Genomic DNA, 14034 nt, shown 5'->3' with positions numbered 1-14034 from the left:
TAACACGGCTACATTTCTATCACTATTCTACACTTGACACGTTTTCCTTTTTTATCCAGGGAACAAATTTCTTCAAAAAGATTCCCAATAGGGTCTCTTTAAGCTCAGAAGTTATGATAGTTTTTCTGTGGCAAAAGTGTGGGGGATTATAGGAAACTGTGTGTGTGCTGAAAAATGTCTTCCCATCTTTCCAGTCTGCTCCACTGTTCTTTTCAGTGCAGCCTCTGACCTTTCCTAGATATTGTCTCTGTCTTTAAGACAATGTCTTAACTAACTCCTCTGCCATGCTTGGTCCAGGTCTGCCCCAAATAAGCACAGAATAAAAACAATCCTATCCAGCCTTTGTTGTCTGTGCACATGTTACTTCTTAGTCTACTAAGAAACAGAAATGGGAAAGCCCAGAACTTTTAAGAAGTGAGAGCTGGTTGTTAGGCTGCACAGTCCATTAATTCATTTTTATGAGACTGTAAGTGTCATGTCACAAAGTCTGTCTCAGATGTGAACAGGAATTGCTGGTGTCCCGCCCTCCCCCCTTCCTCTAGCTGTGGTTCCAGGCACTCGTAACTGAACATTGCTCTAGATGGCTCCACAGGAGGATGGTTGGTGTTGATGGAGACCCATCGAGGCTATGGGGAGGGCTATGCTCTGCAGAATGGGGTAGGTGTTACCCTGGTGATTTTATTTCCTATGATTTCAGGCATTGGTGGCCTTAAGCCTTTTCCCGTTCCCTGCCAGTCGTGTTGGGTGTATTTTAGGAAGGTGCAATTTCACTTGCCACAAAACTTCATAATTGCAGTGAGGCACAGGCAAGAGAGCGCCAAGCTGGGCGGGTTGTCTGTCGGCACTAGGATCGCAACAGCAAACTTGAGTTTGTCTCGTGGCCTGCTTGGACTGGAGTGTTGGCTGACCAGTCACAGCCAGGAGGCCTTGAAACATATGAACTAACCTGTTTGCTTGCAGACTCTGATGCAGCATTGGCTGTTGATGTTGTGCTCCATCTTTCTCTTGCACAACACAGCTGAGATGACTCCGAGAGGCAATCTCATCTTGGGCCACTCAGCATCCGCTGACTCGAGGCTCCCGTCCTAATCCTAGTGCTTAGTTCTGACCATTTAAAACTGTCTCTGGGGAAGAGCCAACACTCAGAAAATCCCATACCCAACCTCCGTGAACAGTCATTTTGGGAAGCCTCTACCAAACGCCAGCCATAATGACAAGGGTTGCCTGTTGGCCCTCAGCCTGGAACAGATTTTAACTATGAACCTCCCTAGATGTCATCCGGGATTGTCCGTAGGTTATTTTAAAACATGCTGGATCGTCCGTTTTCAGACCAGCAGACATTTATCTGTTGTACACCAAAAACACTCCTGCCTTTTTGAAACCTCTCCTTATGCGTGAATTTGAACTGCACTTGATTCCCCCCCGTTCTGAGCAACTTATTCTTGTCCAGTCAGTAAGTGTACCAGTTGGTTTGGTTTGTGCTGTGTATTTGAAAAGAAGTTTTCAGTTTGGTTTATTTGGGGCAAGGAGGGGGTGGTTGTGAATATTTTTAGCCTTTTAATTTGCAGTGGTCTGTCCTATGGGTTATCTAATGCCAAGAGATTTTGCTTTGTTTTTTTCTAAGTCTGGTTAAGAGATTTTTTTTTTTTCCTCTGGATGCAGCTGTTCCTTTTCTTGCAAAGTGTAATGTAGACAGTGAAACTGGCAGTTAGTAACTGTCCTTGCATGTGGCTAGTAGAGATGATTTTTTTAATACTTAATGTTAATCGTACTGTAAACAAACACCCTTCACGTGAGGCAGTGGGTAGGGCACTTGGCTAGGAGTCAGGACTCTTGAGTATATTCCCAGTTCTGCCACTTATTTGTGGTGTGATCCTGGGCAAGTCATTTCTCCTCTCTGGGCCTTGTCTGTTTCCTTTCTCCCTTCCCCCCCTTTGTTTTGCCACTTTTACTTGTAAGTTCCTGGAGGCGGGGCTGAGTATTTACAGCACCTAGCACAATGCAGCCCTGATCTCAGCCACAGCTTTGGAGTTACTGTAGTAAAAATAATAGGAAATAATCTCTCTCTAACATTGGTGCTTTACTGCAGTGGAAAGAATGTTAATAATTCAGTTTACTCTTCAATAGTTAAGCTGTTTCTAAATGTTATCGTTAGTCTCTCTTCCTGTTTGATGTCAAACTTAAAGCCCCTGTTCATGAAGGCGTGTGATCATGTGAGAATCGCTGTTTTCCTTTAAAAAAACAAACAAAAAACCACCCCCACCCCCAAAACCTTGTGTCTAGTCCTTTTCCTGATCTAAGAAAGCTTGAAGCCCAGTTGACGCATGCACGCACAAATTCAACATTTTATTTTTTTAACCCAAACCCACTTTTTTTCTAGCTGCTTTTAGGGTGGTTATGAGGAGGTTGATCTGTTGCAAGAATTCGGTGTAGAGGTCACTATGGACAGCTGCGAGGGGGGGCAGGAGAGGTGGGGAATGGCTACATCATGGAGACATTGGTGGTCAGTGTAAGCCTTTACTGCTCAGCAAGAGGAAGGTGCATATCGAAGGGGGAGTGTCTGAGGTACTAGATCGCTCAGTGCCTGGTCAGACTGAGGACCTCGTTGTCCGAGGATGTTGTGAAGGCCAAAAGTATAGCTGGCTTCCACACAGAATTAGCCAGGATGGTCCGGGTTGCAGCTAGGGGTTTAAAATCCTGATTCATTAGTTAACCGGTTAAACATAATGTTTAGGGGCATTCTGAACAGGCTGGAGCAGCCCCTACCTGCAGCATGCCCAGGGCAGGCCTGCTACTGACACGGGCTGCGTCAGCCTGGCTGGAGCAGTCCCCTGTATGTCATGGGCGGGGAGCTGCTTCAGTCCCCACCGGTTAACCAGAATTGGTAAGCCTGCCCTTAACAGTGAGGCCGGTTAACCATTCACATCCCTACTTGCAACCCCATGCTCTGGGTGTGTCTCAGTCTTGGACTGCCAGAAGCTGGGATTCAGCAACAAGGCTGGATCGTTCGATAATTGTCCTGCTCTTTGTTCCCTCTGAGGCATCTGGCTCTGACCCCCAGGGTCAATGGGCTGTTGGTCTGGCCCAGTATGTCCTTATGTTCAACCCCAAAGTGCCCAACAAGAGTTTTCGTCGAATCCGTCACAACCCCCCAGGGATCCCGTACCTCTCTGCTTCTGGCCAGGTCCCTCTTCACAGCTGTGCAAACTGAACTCCACTCTTCTCTGTATGCTGCACCGGATAAAACTTACTCTAGGTCTCCCTGACGCACAGCGTAAGGAAAAACCAGACCTGGATACCAGCCTTGTTCCTCTAGTGCCCCGGGGCATCAAAGGCCTAAAGAGCACGGACTCTTTGGTGCTGTTCAGCCGTAGACCCATGGTTCCTTCACACCATCTGAGAGTTAGGTCTTCCTGGGTAAACTGATCAGCAGAACTACACTGGGATAATGATCCCACCATAGTTATGCTGGTGTAACTTCTCATGGAGACACTCTGTTCCAGAAGAAGTGATTATACTGGATTAGTCCATTATAATTCTGCTTTGGAAGGATGGCAGTTTACTCCAGGATGGTATGCTCAGATAGAATTACACCTCTGCAGTTCTGCCTGGGCAGACATCCCTGAGCTGTATTCAGGAGCGTCAGTCCAGGAGGATAGTGGTGGAAGTGTTATTTACCAGCTCTGCTGCACTGACTTGCGTGGGCCCACATCAGGGTTCTGGGGAGCTAGCGCTGTAGAATCACTGCTGCTTTGCATGTATGCAGCTCTTCCCCCATCTCCACCCTCCCGCAGCCCGGCAGTCCCCAAGCGCTTCACAGGAAGTGCTATTTATTAAGACTAAAAACTTATTTTTTCCCTTCTGGTAGGACATGCTGTCTGGTTTCATTGTCTGAAATTCCCTTATGCAGCCTGGCATATTTTTTTTTTAAAAGCGAAACAAACCCAGGGGCTGGAATTCCCTCCACGCTCTCTGGCTGTCGTCTGCCTGGCTCTGTGCAAACAGTCTGGCCCTGGAATTCCACCGGGCTGAGCATAAAGGTCTGATTCAAAACCCAAACTGGGTATGAAGCAGCCTGGTTCACACATCGCCTGCTCACTTCCCCCAGCCTAAAGTATGCGCCGCTCCCTTGCAGGAGAGGAGGTGCCAGCGGAGAGGAGCAGGGACGCTGTTCCTGGTGTCAGGAAGTGCGGAAGAAAGGGTTCTCCTGGTCCTTGTGCAAACACAACGCAGAGGCAAACAAGGGAGAGGAGTAGAAATAGTCTGAGAGGTGAGCAGAGGGGGCAGCTCCTGGCAGTGAATCTGAAGAGGGAAATATTAAGCAAGAGAGGAATGAGCAGGATATCCCATGCTTGCTGCGTGCACCCTCGAGGCTTAGGAGAGAACAGAGCTCAGGGAAGGCCGGCTCTGGTCCACCTTTCCCACCCCACTTCCCGCTCTGTTAAGATGCGAGAGTGCTGCCTGGGCAGAGCAGGGGAGGCAGGAGCAATGGGCTCTATTCTCAGCTCTGCTGCCAACTCCTTGGATGTCCTTGGGCAACACAGGTCTCTCTGCCTCAGTTTCCCCCTCTGTGACATGGACATGAGAACGTCTCCAACCACCATGGGTGTAGGGTGCTAGTTCATGTTCCTTGCATGTGGACAGGAGTCAGGATGGGGGCGTTTCTGTATTTACATGCCATGGCATGTGTGGCTTGCACAGAGGAGCCCAGATACATCAGTGGAGCCACGGCCTACTGTGTCCTCCAAAGCTGGACTGCTGCTGCTGCTGCTGCTTATTCCCGGGTCAGCCCTAGTCTCTGACAGGCCTGGCTTGTACCTTGCAGTCATCAGTCGGGCCTTGTCGTCACAGTGCCAGGGCAGGTGTCAATACCGAGGGGCACAGATCAGCCCCTTCTGCTGGATCCTTCCAGAGCAGCCACTTCCCAGGGACCGAAGCTGCAAAGGTGACTCCAGGCCCCTCTGGGGCAGAGCAGACGTCCAGAGGGACAGCCACAAATGCTAGTACCGCCCCATGCTAATGTGGCATTTTTCATCTTCCAGCGTTAACCCTCCCAGCGCTGGGCCGGGGCAGGTAGCACTAGTGTCTGTGCACGGGCGAAGCAGCTTGGCCTTCAGCCCTGAGGAGGCTGCAGTTGGAATCTCTTGCAAAACAAGAGTGGGGGACAGAGGCGGATGGGGCTAGGCAGGAGTAGGTAGTGCTAATAGGATCACGTGGTTACTTAAGAACATAAGAACGGCCGTACTGTGTCAGACCAAAGGTCCATCTAGCCCAGTATCCTGTCTGCCGACAGTGGCCAGCACCAGGTGCCCCAGAGAGGGTGGACCGAAGACAAAGATCAAGCGATTTGTCTCCTGCCATCCCTCTCCAGCCTCTGACAGACAGAGGCCAAGGACACCATTTTATCCCCTGGCTAATAGCCTTTTATGGACCTAACCTCCATGAAATTATCTAGCTTCTCTTTAAACTCTATTATAGTCCTAGCCTTCACAGCCTCCTCTGGCAAGGAGTTCCACAGGTTGACTACACGCTGTGTGAAGAAGAACTTTCTTTTATTAGTTTTAAACCTGCTCCCCGTTAATTTCATTTGGTGTCCTCTAGTTCTTCTATTTAGGGAACTAATAAATAACTTTTCTTTATCGGCCCTCTCCACACCACTCACGATTTATAGACCTCTAGTGTATCCCCCCTCAGTCTCCTCTTTTCTAAACTTGATAAGCCTTGGGCCCTTCTGGATGGCTCTGACTCCTGGTTCTCTGCTCCCCGTGGGTGAGAGAAAGGGAGGAAGGCGGAGGGACTGGGGAAGGGTGTACCAAGTGCAAGGGGGAGCAGGGAAGAGGCAGAGGAGGGGCCTTTGTTGTGGAAGTGGGGAGGGGGCTGACGGAGGCAGGTAGCAAAGGGCAGTAGAACTGACTTGCGTATGCACCACCACCCTCTATTGGGAACTGCTCCGCTGTGTGTCATAGGCCCTGTACGGTGAATGCTTGTCGCTCCGTTTTTATGAGGATTTTCATCTTCCGCTTCAGTGCTTCAGCTGCCTGCCTGAAGGGGTCGGGAGGGAGTCCCCACCCCCCACTACCTAGCTGTAATCTGGTTTTTTCTTCTTCCCATGAAGCATGAGATCAGCTAGAGGGGGGTGGGATGGGCCATAGGTGGTGATGGGGGGCAGGGTTAGAAGTCCCCTCTCAGGTGCTTGGCTGATGCCTAACTCACATGGTGAGAATCTAAACACTGGCCTGAGTTGGGGTCAGGAGGGAATTTTCTCCGTCAGTTTGGCCCGGACCTTGGTGTGTTTCCATCTTCCCCTGCACATGGCACACAAGTCACCTGCAGGGTCATTTGAGCCTCCTCCCTTCCCGCAGCGCATCAGGCATTGGTGGCCCCGCAGTTTCGGCTGCCTCCTGCTTGTCGCACACAGCTTAGTCTCCCGAGCACTGGCACGGGCACCCTTCATGGAGGCGGGAGGGGTGGGAGTTCAGTGGCCTGGATGATTGTCCCGTCTGGCCTTCAGTTCTATACACCAGCTCCTGGAGAGCCTTCATTGGTGCAGAAGGCAGGACCCTGAGCCTTTGGGACAGGCCCCTCTGGGTTCCACCCCTGCGGTTGACCAGAGAGGCCATGAATCTTTACGGGGCAAAGACCAGCTGAGTGACTTGCCTGTGGTCCGATTGGGAAGCAGAGCGGAGGTGGGGGGAGCCATCAAATCATGCCCCTCCCTCTGCAAAGCTACCATGCACTCCATAGTGAGTGTTGGGTGCTAAGCAACCTCCCCCCTGCCTCGCTAGGGCCTGTATGGCTCTTCCCCTCCACTGTAGTTCTCGGTCTCCACCCCCCGGCTCCCCACACACTCATTCTTTTGCACAAGAAGCCTTTTTGTCACTAATAGCTATTGAGAGGCTATAAAAAGTTTTTACGAGCCTTGGACAAACCTCAGGGCTTGCAGTCTGTTCATTTCCTGGCGGCTGTGCGCTGGAGGGGCTTGGGTTTGCTTGTTTAACCCGCAGGTAATGCAGCCGCTTAGTTTATGAATCGAGCCAGGACTTAGGTGGGTGTGCCTGGAGCCTGCGGAGCGGGGAAAGGAACCCAAAGGGGGGCGCGGGTGATGGTGAAGGAGTTGCCTTTCCAGATCTGTTGGCTTGAAATCTGGAGAGCTGAGCTGGGACAAAGCACAGGGTGATTAACTCTGGCGGAAAAGCAGAGCGTTTGGCTTCTGCTGACCCTCTGCTCATGTGACTGTATTTAACCTTCCGAGGCATGGCCCTAGCCCGGGGCCCAGTGGCACTTTGTTAATCACGGAGCGAGCCCAGTCCCATGTGCAGGGTGTCTGCGCTGTGGGGAGAAGTATGTCTGGGCTGAGTAGAGCCAGCACCTGGGCCAGAGCCCAGCTCCCAGTGCATGTGAACTGATCATGGGATTGCTTGTTTTTCCTGGGAGGGGAGGCGGGCGAGGATTTGGGCTTGAATTGTGCTGCTGTCAGTTTGGGGGGCCCCTGGGTTGGACTGTCTCTGCATCTAGAGACGACACCTTGCTCCAGGGAATGAGCAAGCCTTGACACTTAGGGTCCGGAGGGCAGGCTACCACATCACTGCACCTTCCTGGCAGGTGCTGGCCATTATTGGTGGCAGGACCCTGAGGTGACCCTGGCGGCTTGTCTGCTTCTAGAGTCTAAAAGTGACACAGGGATTTGGGCCACACATTTATCCTACAGACAAGACCCTTAGCCAAAAGGTAGGATCCTGTGGGCAACCTACATGGGCGCAGCCAGGTTTGCAGACTTAAACCCAGGCCGAAAGGCAGGGAGGATGCCTGTCTGAGGGGAACTTTCTGAGATGCTAGTCGCCTGCTCCTGCAGGTCTGATTGGTGCTTTTCTTGGTATGATCCTGAGGTTGCTCCCTGCAAACTGCAGAAGTAAATTGTGTTCAAAGCAGTTAACTGGTAAACTATTAAAATTGTGTCATTTAGGTCGTTAGCTGTTGGTGCCTTGAGACGGGACAGCCGGTGTGGGGATCTCATGGGACTGTGGGCAGGCATGGCCCAGCTAGGGTCCCGCCTATCCCTGCTACTTGGCCAGACCCGGGGTCCCACCTGTCCCTACCCAGCGGGGCTGGAGCTGCCAGCACGGTCGGTGGCGTGGCTGGGGTCCTGTCTGCCTGTGCCTGAGATGCAGCAGGGCTGGGGCTGCAGGCAAAGCCAGGGATGGAGCAGCTGGGGCTGCCGTTGAGTGTGGCTAGGGTTCCTCTTCCCCCGCCCAGAGCGCAGTCTCGCCTGTCCCCATTTGGGGCTGTGCAGCTGGAACTGGGGTCCCACCTGCCCCTGTGCAGCTGGCGAGGCTGGGGCCGCTGTGGGTGTGCTGCTGACCTGTCCTGGTTCCTCCCACCTGGCCCATCAGGTTAACTGGTTAACTAATAAGTTTAATTCTTACCAGGTAATTGGTTAACCTCTTACATCCCTCCTGCAAACGTTCCTCAACAATGGAGTAACTGTCATTAGAACAGAGTGACCGGTTGCTTCGGTCTAGCTCTTTCGCCCCATGTAGCTCTCTGCCTGTCCATAGGTCGCTTACCCGTAATTCTCCAACAGTAAGTATCTCAATCCCCATTTCACAAAAGGGGAAACTGAGGAAGAGAGCGGCGTAGTGACTTGCCTAAGGCCACTCACTGAGTCAGTGGCAGACCCCAGGTGTCCTTGCAGTTTGTTGCTCTTTCCATTGGGCTTTACTGCCTACCTGTTTTTATTTTTTACAAGTGCTCTTAAGAATATTTTAGTGTTGGTCTCTTGGCTCTCTAAAGTGTGTCTCCTGGAGGATGGCTCGAAGAGCATCTTAAATTGAGCCTTACAGCAGAACTATGAGGTAGATGGGTATTATCCCTGTTGCATAGGATGGGAAACTGAGGCACGGAGGGGGTCAGTTCCCTGCTCTGCCACCACACCTAGCCCTGCGTCCCAGTCCAGTGCTGCAGCGGGAAGCCTTTTGTGACACTCATTTGTCTCCCCCTTGCCTTGGCAGCCTGCCCCACATGGTATCCGCACCCCACGCTGAGTTTATTGCTCTGCGGCAGCTGCTTCCATCCCAGAACAATGGAGCTGGTTGTACACCTACTGCTCAGCTGGCCCCAGGGAGCGGCTGTCTTTCTGTGGAGCCCCGGGATCCCCTCCTCCACATCCCAGTGCTTGCCAATTAACGTTTGCATCCAGTTACCTCGCTGCTGTGTCCCTTGTGCTGGGGTCTTCCTGGGCCTCTCTTGCCTCCTTTGTGCCCAGGGTAGCTAAAGGCTGCTTGCTGCCCCCGGGATGGGGTCCCTTGTTTCTGTGCAAATGTATACGCGGTGAAGGAAACTCCTGGCGGGCCTGTGCCAGCCCACTGGGTCTCAGGCTGCACGGCTGTGTCATTGCTGGGTAGATTTCCAGGCGTGGGCCGGAGCCCAGAGGATAGGACCCTGTGAGGTAGCAGGGTCTGAGAGCCACCTCTGGGCCCCTCTCAGCCCCTCTGAGATGGATCATGTCGCCATCCAGTAGCAGTGTCCATGCCACTCCAACTGCCCGTTCTCTGCTTTCCCGCCTCTTCTCCCCTGGATGGGGGTATGGAGCATGGCTGTCCCTGCCGAAGACATTATCCTGGTCGCGTCCCTCTGAAGGCTACACGGGGGCTACCAAGAGGTTCCTAATGCAGGACTGGGTAGTAGTTTTTGAGGGGGAGGGAGGCACTCCAAGAATTTGGTAATTGGTCCAGGGCGGCTTTTCATAGAAGTGGTCTGGAGAGGGGCCAGCGGGGGGCGACCAAAACGATGAGGGGGCTGGAGCACGTGATCTAGGAGGAGAGGCTGAGGGACTTGGGCTTGTTCAGTCTGCAGAAGAGAAGAGGGAGGGGGGATTTGAGAGCAGCCTGTAGCTACCTGGAGGGAGATTCCAAAGAGGCTGTTCTCGGATGGCAGAACAAGGAGCGATGGGCTCAAGTTACAACGGGGGAGGTCTAGGTTGGATATTAGGAAAATCGATTTCCCGAGGCGGGCGGGAAGCCCTGGGCTGGGCTCCCTAGGGAGGGGGTGGAATCTCCATCCCTAGAGGTTTTTCAGTCTCGGCTTAACACAGCCCTGGCCGGGAAGATTGAGTTGGATTGGTCCTGTCTTGGCAGGGGGCTGGACTCGATGACTCCTGAGGTCTCGGCCAGCTCTATGATTCTGATTCTAGGGAGTTTGGGAGGAGGAGGGGTTGTGACCTGGGGTGCAGGGTGTGGGTGCAGGAGCAGGAGTTCAGAGGGCTTGGGTTATGTGAGCAGGGGTGCAGGAGGTGGGCTGGGGGGTGGGGGATGGGGGCTAGGATGCCTGAGGGAGGCGCTGGCCAGGAGGCACTTACCTAGGCAGCTCCTGGCCAGGAGCCCAGCAGACTGTTCAAGCAGGCTCTCTGCCTGCTACAGCCCCCGCATGCCCTCAGAGCAGCCTGCTACAGGGGCCATGTACTGCCCTGAGCGCAGTAAATGGGGGTGTGCGCTGCCTATCCTGCCAACGTGGCCCTCGCAGATTGGCAGTGCATGATGTTATCCCCCCACACACCCATCCCCGCAGTCCTCACACACACAGGCCCTTGCAGTCAGCCGCTGTAAGTGGCAGGCGGGGGCTCACCCGCCCATGGGCCGGATCCAGCAGCATGGTGGGCTGGATTTTGCCTGGCCCTGCCCTAGTGCTATTTATTCATACTGCAGCAGTATCTTGAGCCCCAGTCAGAACCTGGGACTTCGCTGAGCTCGGCGCTGTACACGCCCACAACAAACTGATAACTCCGCCCTCCGGAGCTTGCACTGGGAGCAGTGGAGTCTCCCCTGGGCCCAGCTCGGCATGCCCCGCTCTGAGCAAAGGCCTGGCAGTCACCCTGCCTCGCTGCAAAGCTTGTTACACCAGGTGGGAAGTAGAGAGCACCAGGCCCTGTCTGTGCCGATGGAGCTCAGCCAGCGCGGATCCTCAGATGTGCCTCATTGATGTGAGTTACTTCTAGTTTAAATCCATCCAAGCAAGGGATATAAAATCCCATTGAATTGGTTAACCAGTTACCCGTAATGTTTAATTGGTTAACCAATTAAAGGGGGAGCAGGCAGGGGGACTGGAGCGGCCTCCCCTCCTGCCGCACCAGGGCTGGAGAGCCCCCCTCCGGATGGCTGGAGCAGAACCTGCGTGCAGCACATGCAGCTCCGCTGCAGACAGAGGCTGCTCCAGCCCCCCTGGTTAATCGGAACAGGTAAGCGTCACTCATTGGGAGCAATGGTTACCAGTTAACCCTTCACATCCTAGTCCTAGCCCTGGTTTACATCCACCCTGAGGAAGGGGGGGTGGGAGTACCACTGTAACTACCTGTATAGACACTAATCTGGCTACTGACTGACAGTCGCAGCGCTAGGCAGCACACAGGCGGCAGGACTCTAGCTCCCCCTCAGCGAAATGTTCCAACTCCACTTGTGTGCGTCTGTTCTGGGGAGTGAGGATGTCTTGAGACACAGCGTAGGAGGGAGGATCCTCTGTTGACTGCATAGTAAATCCCAGGGTCCTTTCTTCCCCCCTTGTTCCAAGTAGTCTAGTGACTCGCGTCCTCTTTCACTGCCACTTGGGGGCTATGTCCGTCCCATCGTGTGTCTTTGCTGGTTCACATCTGCTGGAGACCCCAGGCTCAACAGCGTGGAGCTGTCTTCAGCAAGCAGTGCTACTGCGGTGGGAGCCAGTGGCGCTTTGGTTGTCTCTCTCCCTATCCTTTGCCCCCACTACAAAATAAAAAATGGCTTCCGAAGGACTTCTACAGAGAGCGACGCTCACGCGCATCTGCACACACCCGCATCTTGCAAAGAGCAACCGGAGGCTGCAGCGGAGGGCGCGTATCCACCCCAGCTGGTTTCTTTTGATGCTGCGTAACCCTGCTTCACTAGCATCTGCTGTATCAGGGTCTTAATACACTTCCTAATGGTGAAGGAGTTCCCCCTCACGCCCCCTCAGCCAGGCACACGGCCACCTGTGAAACGAGGAGGAGAAGCTGAGACGGAGAGGGGTCTGATGCGTTGGCCAAGGTCGTTCTGTTGGGCTGGGAATAGTCCTGGCAGCCGAACGCTTTGCTCTGTCTGTCCCACATCAGTGCCTTTCCCGTTTTCTGCTCGCTGCAGTTCCCAACGCCCCTGCTTATGGACGCATGCGCGCTCATTCCTTGTGCTCATTTTGTCCTCCTGTCTCTTCTAGGTGGGAGCCGAAGGAGCTAAGCTGGCAGGACGCTCTCCGCAGAATGCGCTCTTCACCAAAGAGCGGGCCAAAGCAGGCGAAGATGAGAATCCCTGCGGGACCTACAAAAGCACTAATGTTGTAGTAGCCCGGCACCTGTGGCTGGCAGCGACCTCCTCCATCGCAGACCGTGATGGTGTATTGACCGAGAAGAGCCCTGCTTTTTTTTATTTTTCCTTCCCCTCCCTCCCCCCTCACGTTTCGGTGGCTGTGGGGTTTGTATGGCAGCGGCGTAACCGTGGAGAGGCCGGGGTATCACAAACTTATGGATTTTGATAAGAGAGGAGGGAAAGGGGAGACAGAGGAAGGCAAAAGAATGTCCAAGGCAGGTGGAGGAAGGAGCAGCCATGGGAGCCGGAGCGCAGGGACAAACTCTGGAGTCTTAATGGTGGGCCCCAACTTCCGTGTCGGGAAGAAGATCGGATGTGGCAACTTCGGGGAGCTCCGCCTAGGTGAGATGGGCCTGTTTTGATTTACATCCTCACTGTGACTCTGCATTGCGCTTCTGCTGTGAAATCCATTCCCGTCTCCGACTTCCCTAGCAGTGTTGCTTTATGCAAGTAAAAGGAGAAACCATCCTGCACCCTCCTGCCCTAGATCTATACCAGGAACCATGTTTGGCAGAGTGAAGGCCACGGGGGCGGGGGGGGGGGGGGGGGAGGTTCTTCATGCAAATTAGGCAATGCCCTGCTTTCCATTTCATAAACATGCATTGTTGCATTTGCATAAGACCTTTCTTCCTGAAATACTCCCCTTTATCCCCAGCATCCTTTCACTGCGCTCTCATTGCAAAAGCCTGCCTGGAAGGTGTAAGATAGACCAGGGCTGGGGAACCTTTTTGGGTCAGGGGCCGATGACCCACAGAAAAATCAGTCAGGGGCTGCACACAAGTGACAAAAAAACCCCAAACCCTCAGTGGTGTGGTCCCCCGACTGAGGAGGAGAAAGACCCTCCCCACATTCCCCCTACACACCAGCGCCGTGGGGGCCCAGGCTAGTAGATTTTGTGTGTTCCAGCTCCGATGGGGGATTGGAGCCTCATCATGGGCTGCCCCACACGGGGTGAGGGAGCCCCGAGCCTTGGAGGCCGGATCCAAGCGAGCTGGGGGCTGCATCCGGCCCCTGGGCCTGAGGTTCCCCAATCCTCCTTCAGACCATCCTAGAGCAAGAGAGCTAAGGGTCAGAGGGGAGTTTGATCCCCCTCTGTGAGATCAGACCTGGTAATCAAATTGCTGCCTTTTACTCCCAGCATTTTCAGTCACAGTGGCAATGTTCCAGGCCAGGTCCGTTTGAATCCATTTCACAAGGTGTCTACAAAGAGGTATTTTGTTTTGGGGACATTCTTATGGGAAGTCAGACTGGATGATCACAGGGGTCTCCTTTGGCCTTCAGAATCTGACTCTGCGCCAGATGTTCCACTAAACTCCAGCCAGTGTCTGTTACTCCTGGAAAAATGAGTAGTCCTGTGGCACCTTCGAGACTAAACAAATATGTGGCTCGTACCGTGGGCAAACCCCCTTCCTCAGCTGAGCAGCTCGCGAGTGCACACAGGTTGGCCTGGGAAGAACAGTGTGGACAGGAGTCTCTCCTCCACATGGCGGCTTCCTGTAATGGCAGACCCCCAAAGGGAGGAGCTCAGTGGCAGATAAGAGATGGGGCGGAGGGTGTGGGAGCTTCTGCTGCCTGCAGCCCATGGGGAAGAGGATGGGAATGAACGTTTGCTTCAGCGGAGGTGGTTGGAAATTTATTTATTTAATATCTGGGGGCACTCCTCCCGCCCCCC

General features: G+C 53.5%; 1 protein-coding gene across 2 annotated transcripts in view; it reads left to right on the top strand.

Annotated features, from left to right (window-relative positions):
• CSNK1G2 (casein kinase 1 gamma 2) overlaps positions 1–14034 on the top strand; it is a 92519-nt gene that overhangs the window by 46433 nt on the left and 32052 nt on the right. For both annotated transcript variants that reach the window (XM_075903219.1, XM_075903220.1), the window contains exon 2: positions 12214–12704. In XM_075903219.1, the coding sequence (XP_075759334.1) occupies positions 12518–12704 (187 nt within the window). In that variant the 5' untranslated portion in view covers positions 12214–12517. The remainder of the gene's footprint in view (positions 1–12213; positions 12705–14034) is intronic.

The sequence above is a fragment of the Pelodiscus sinensis genome, chromosome 19, assembly GCF_049634645.1.
Source record: "Pelodiscus sinensis isolate JC-2024 chromosome 19, ASM4963464v1, whole genome shotgun sequence".
Classification (NCBI taxonomy): Eukaryota; Metazoa; Chordata; order Testudines; family Trionychidae; genus Pelodiscus; species Pelodiscus sinensis.
The sequence above is the reverse complement of the archived record's forward strand: the minus strand, read 5'-3'. Positions and strand labels throughout refer to the sequence as shown.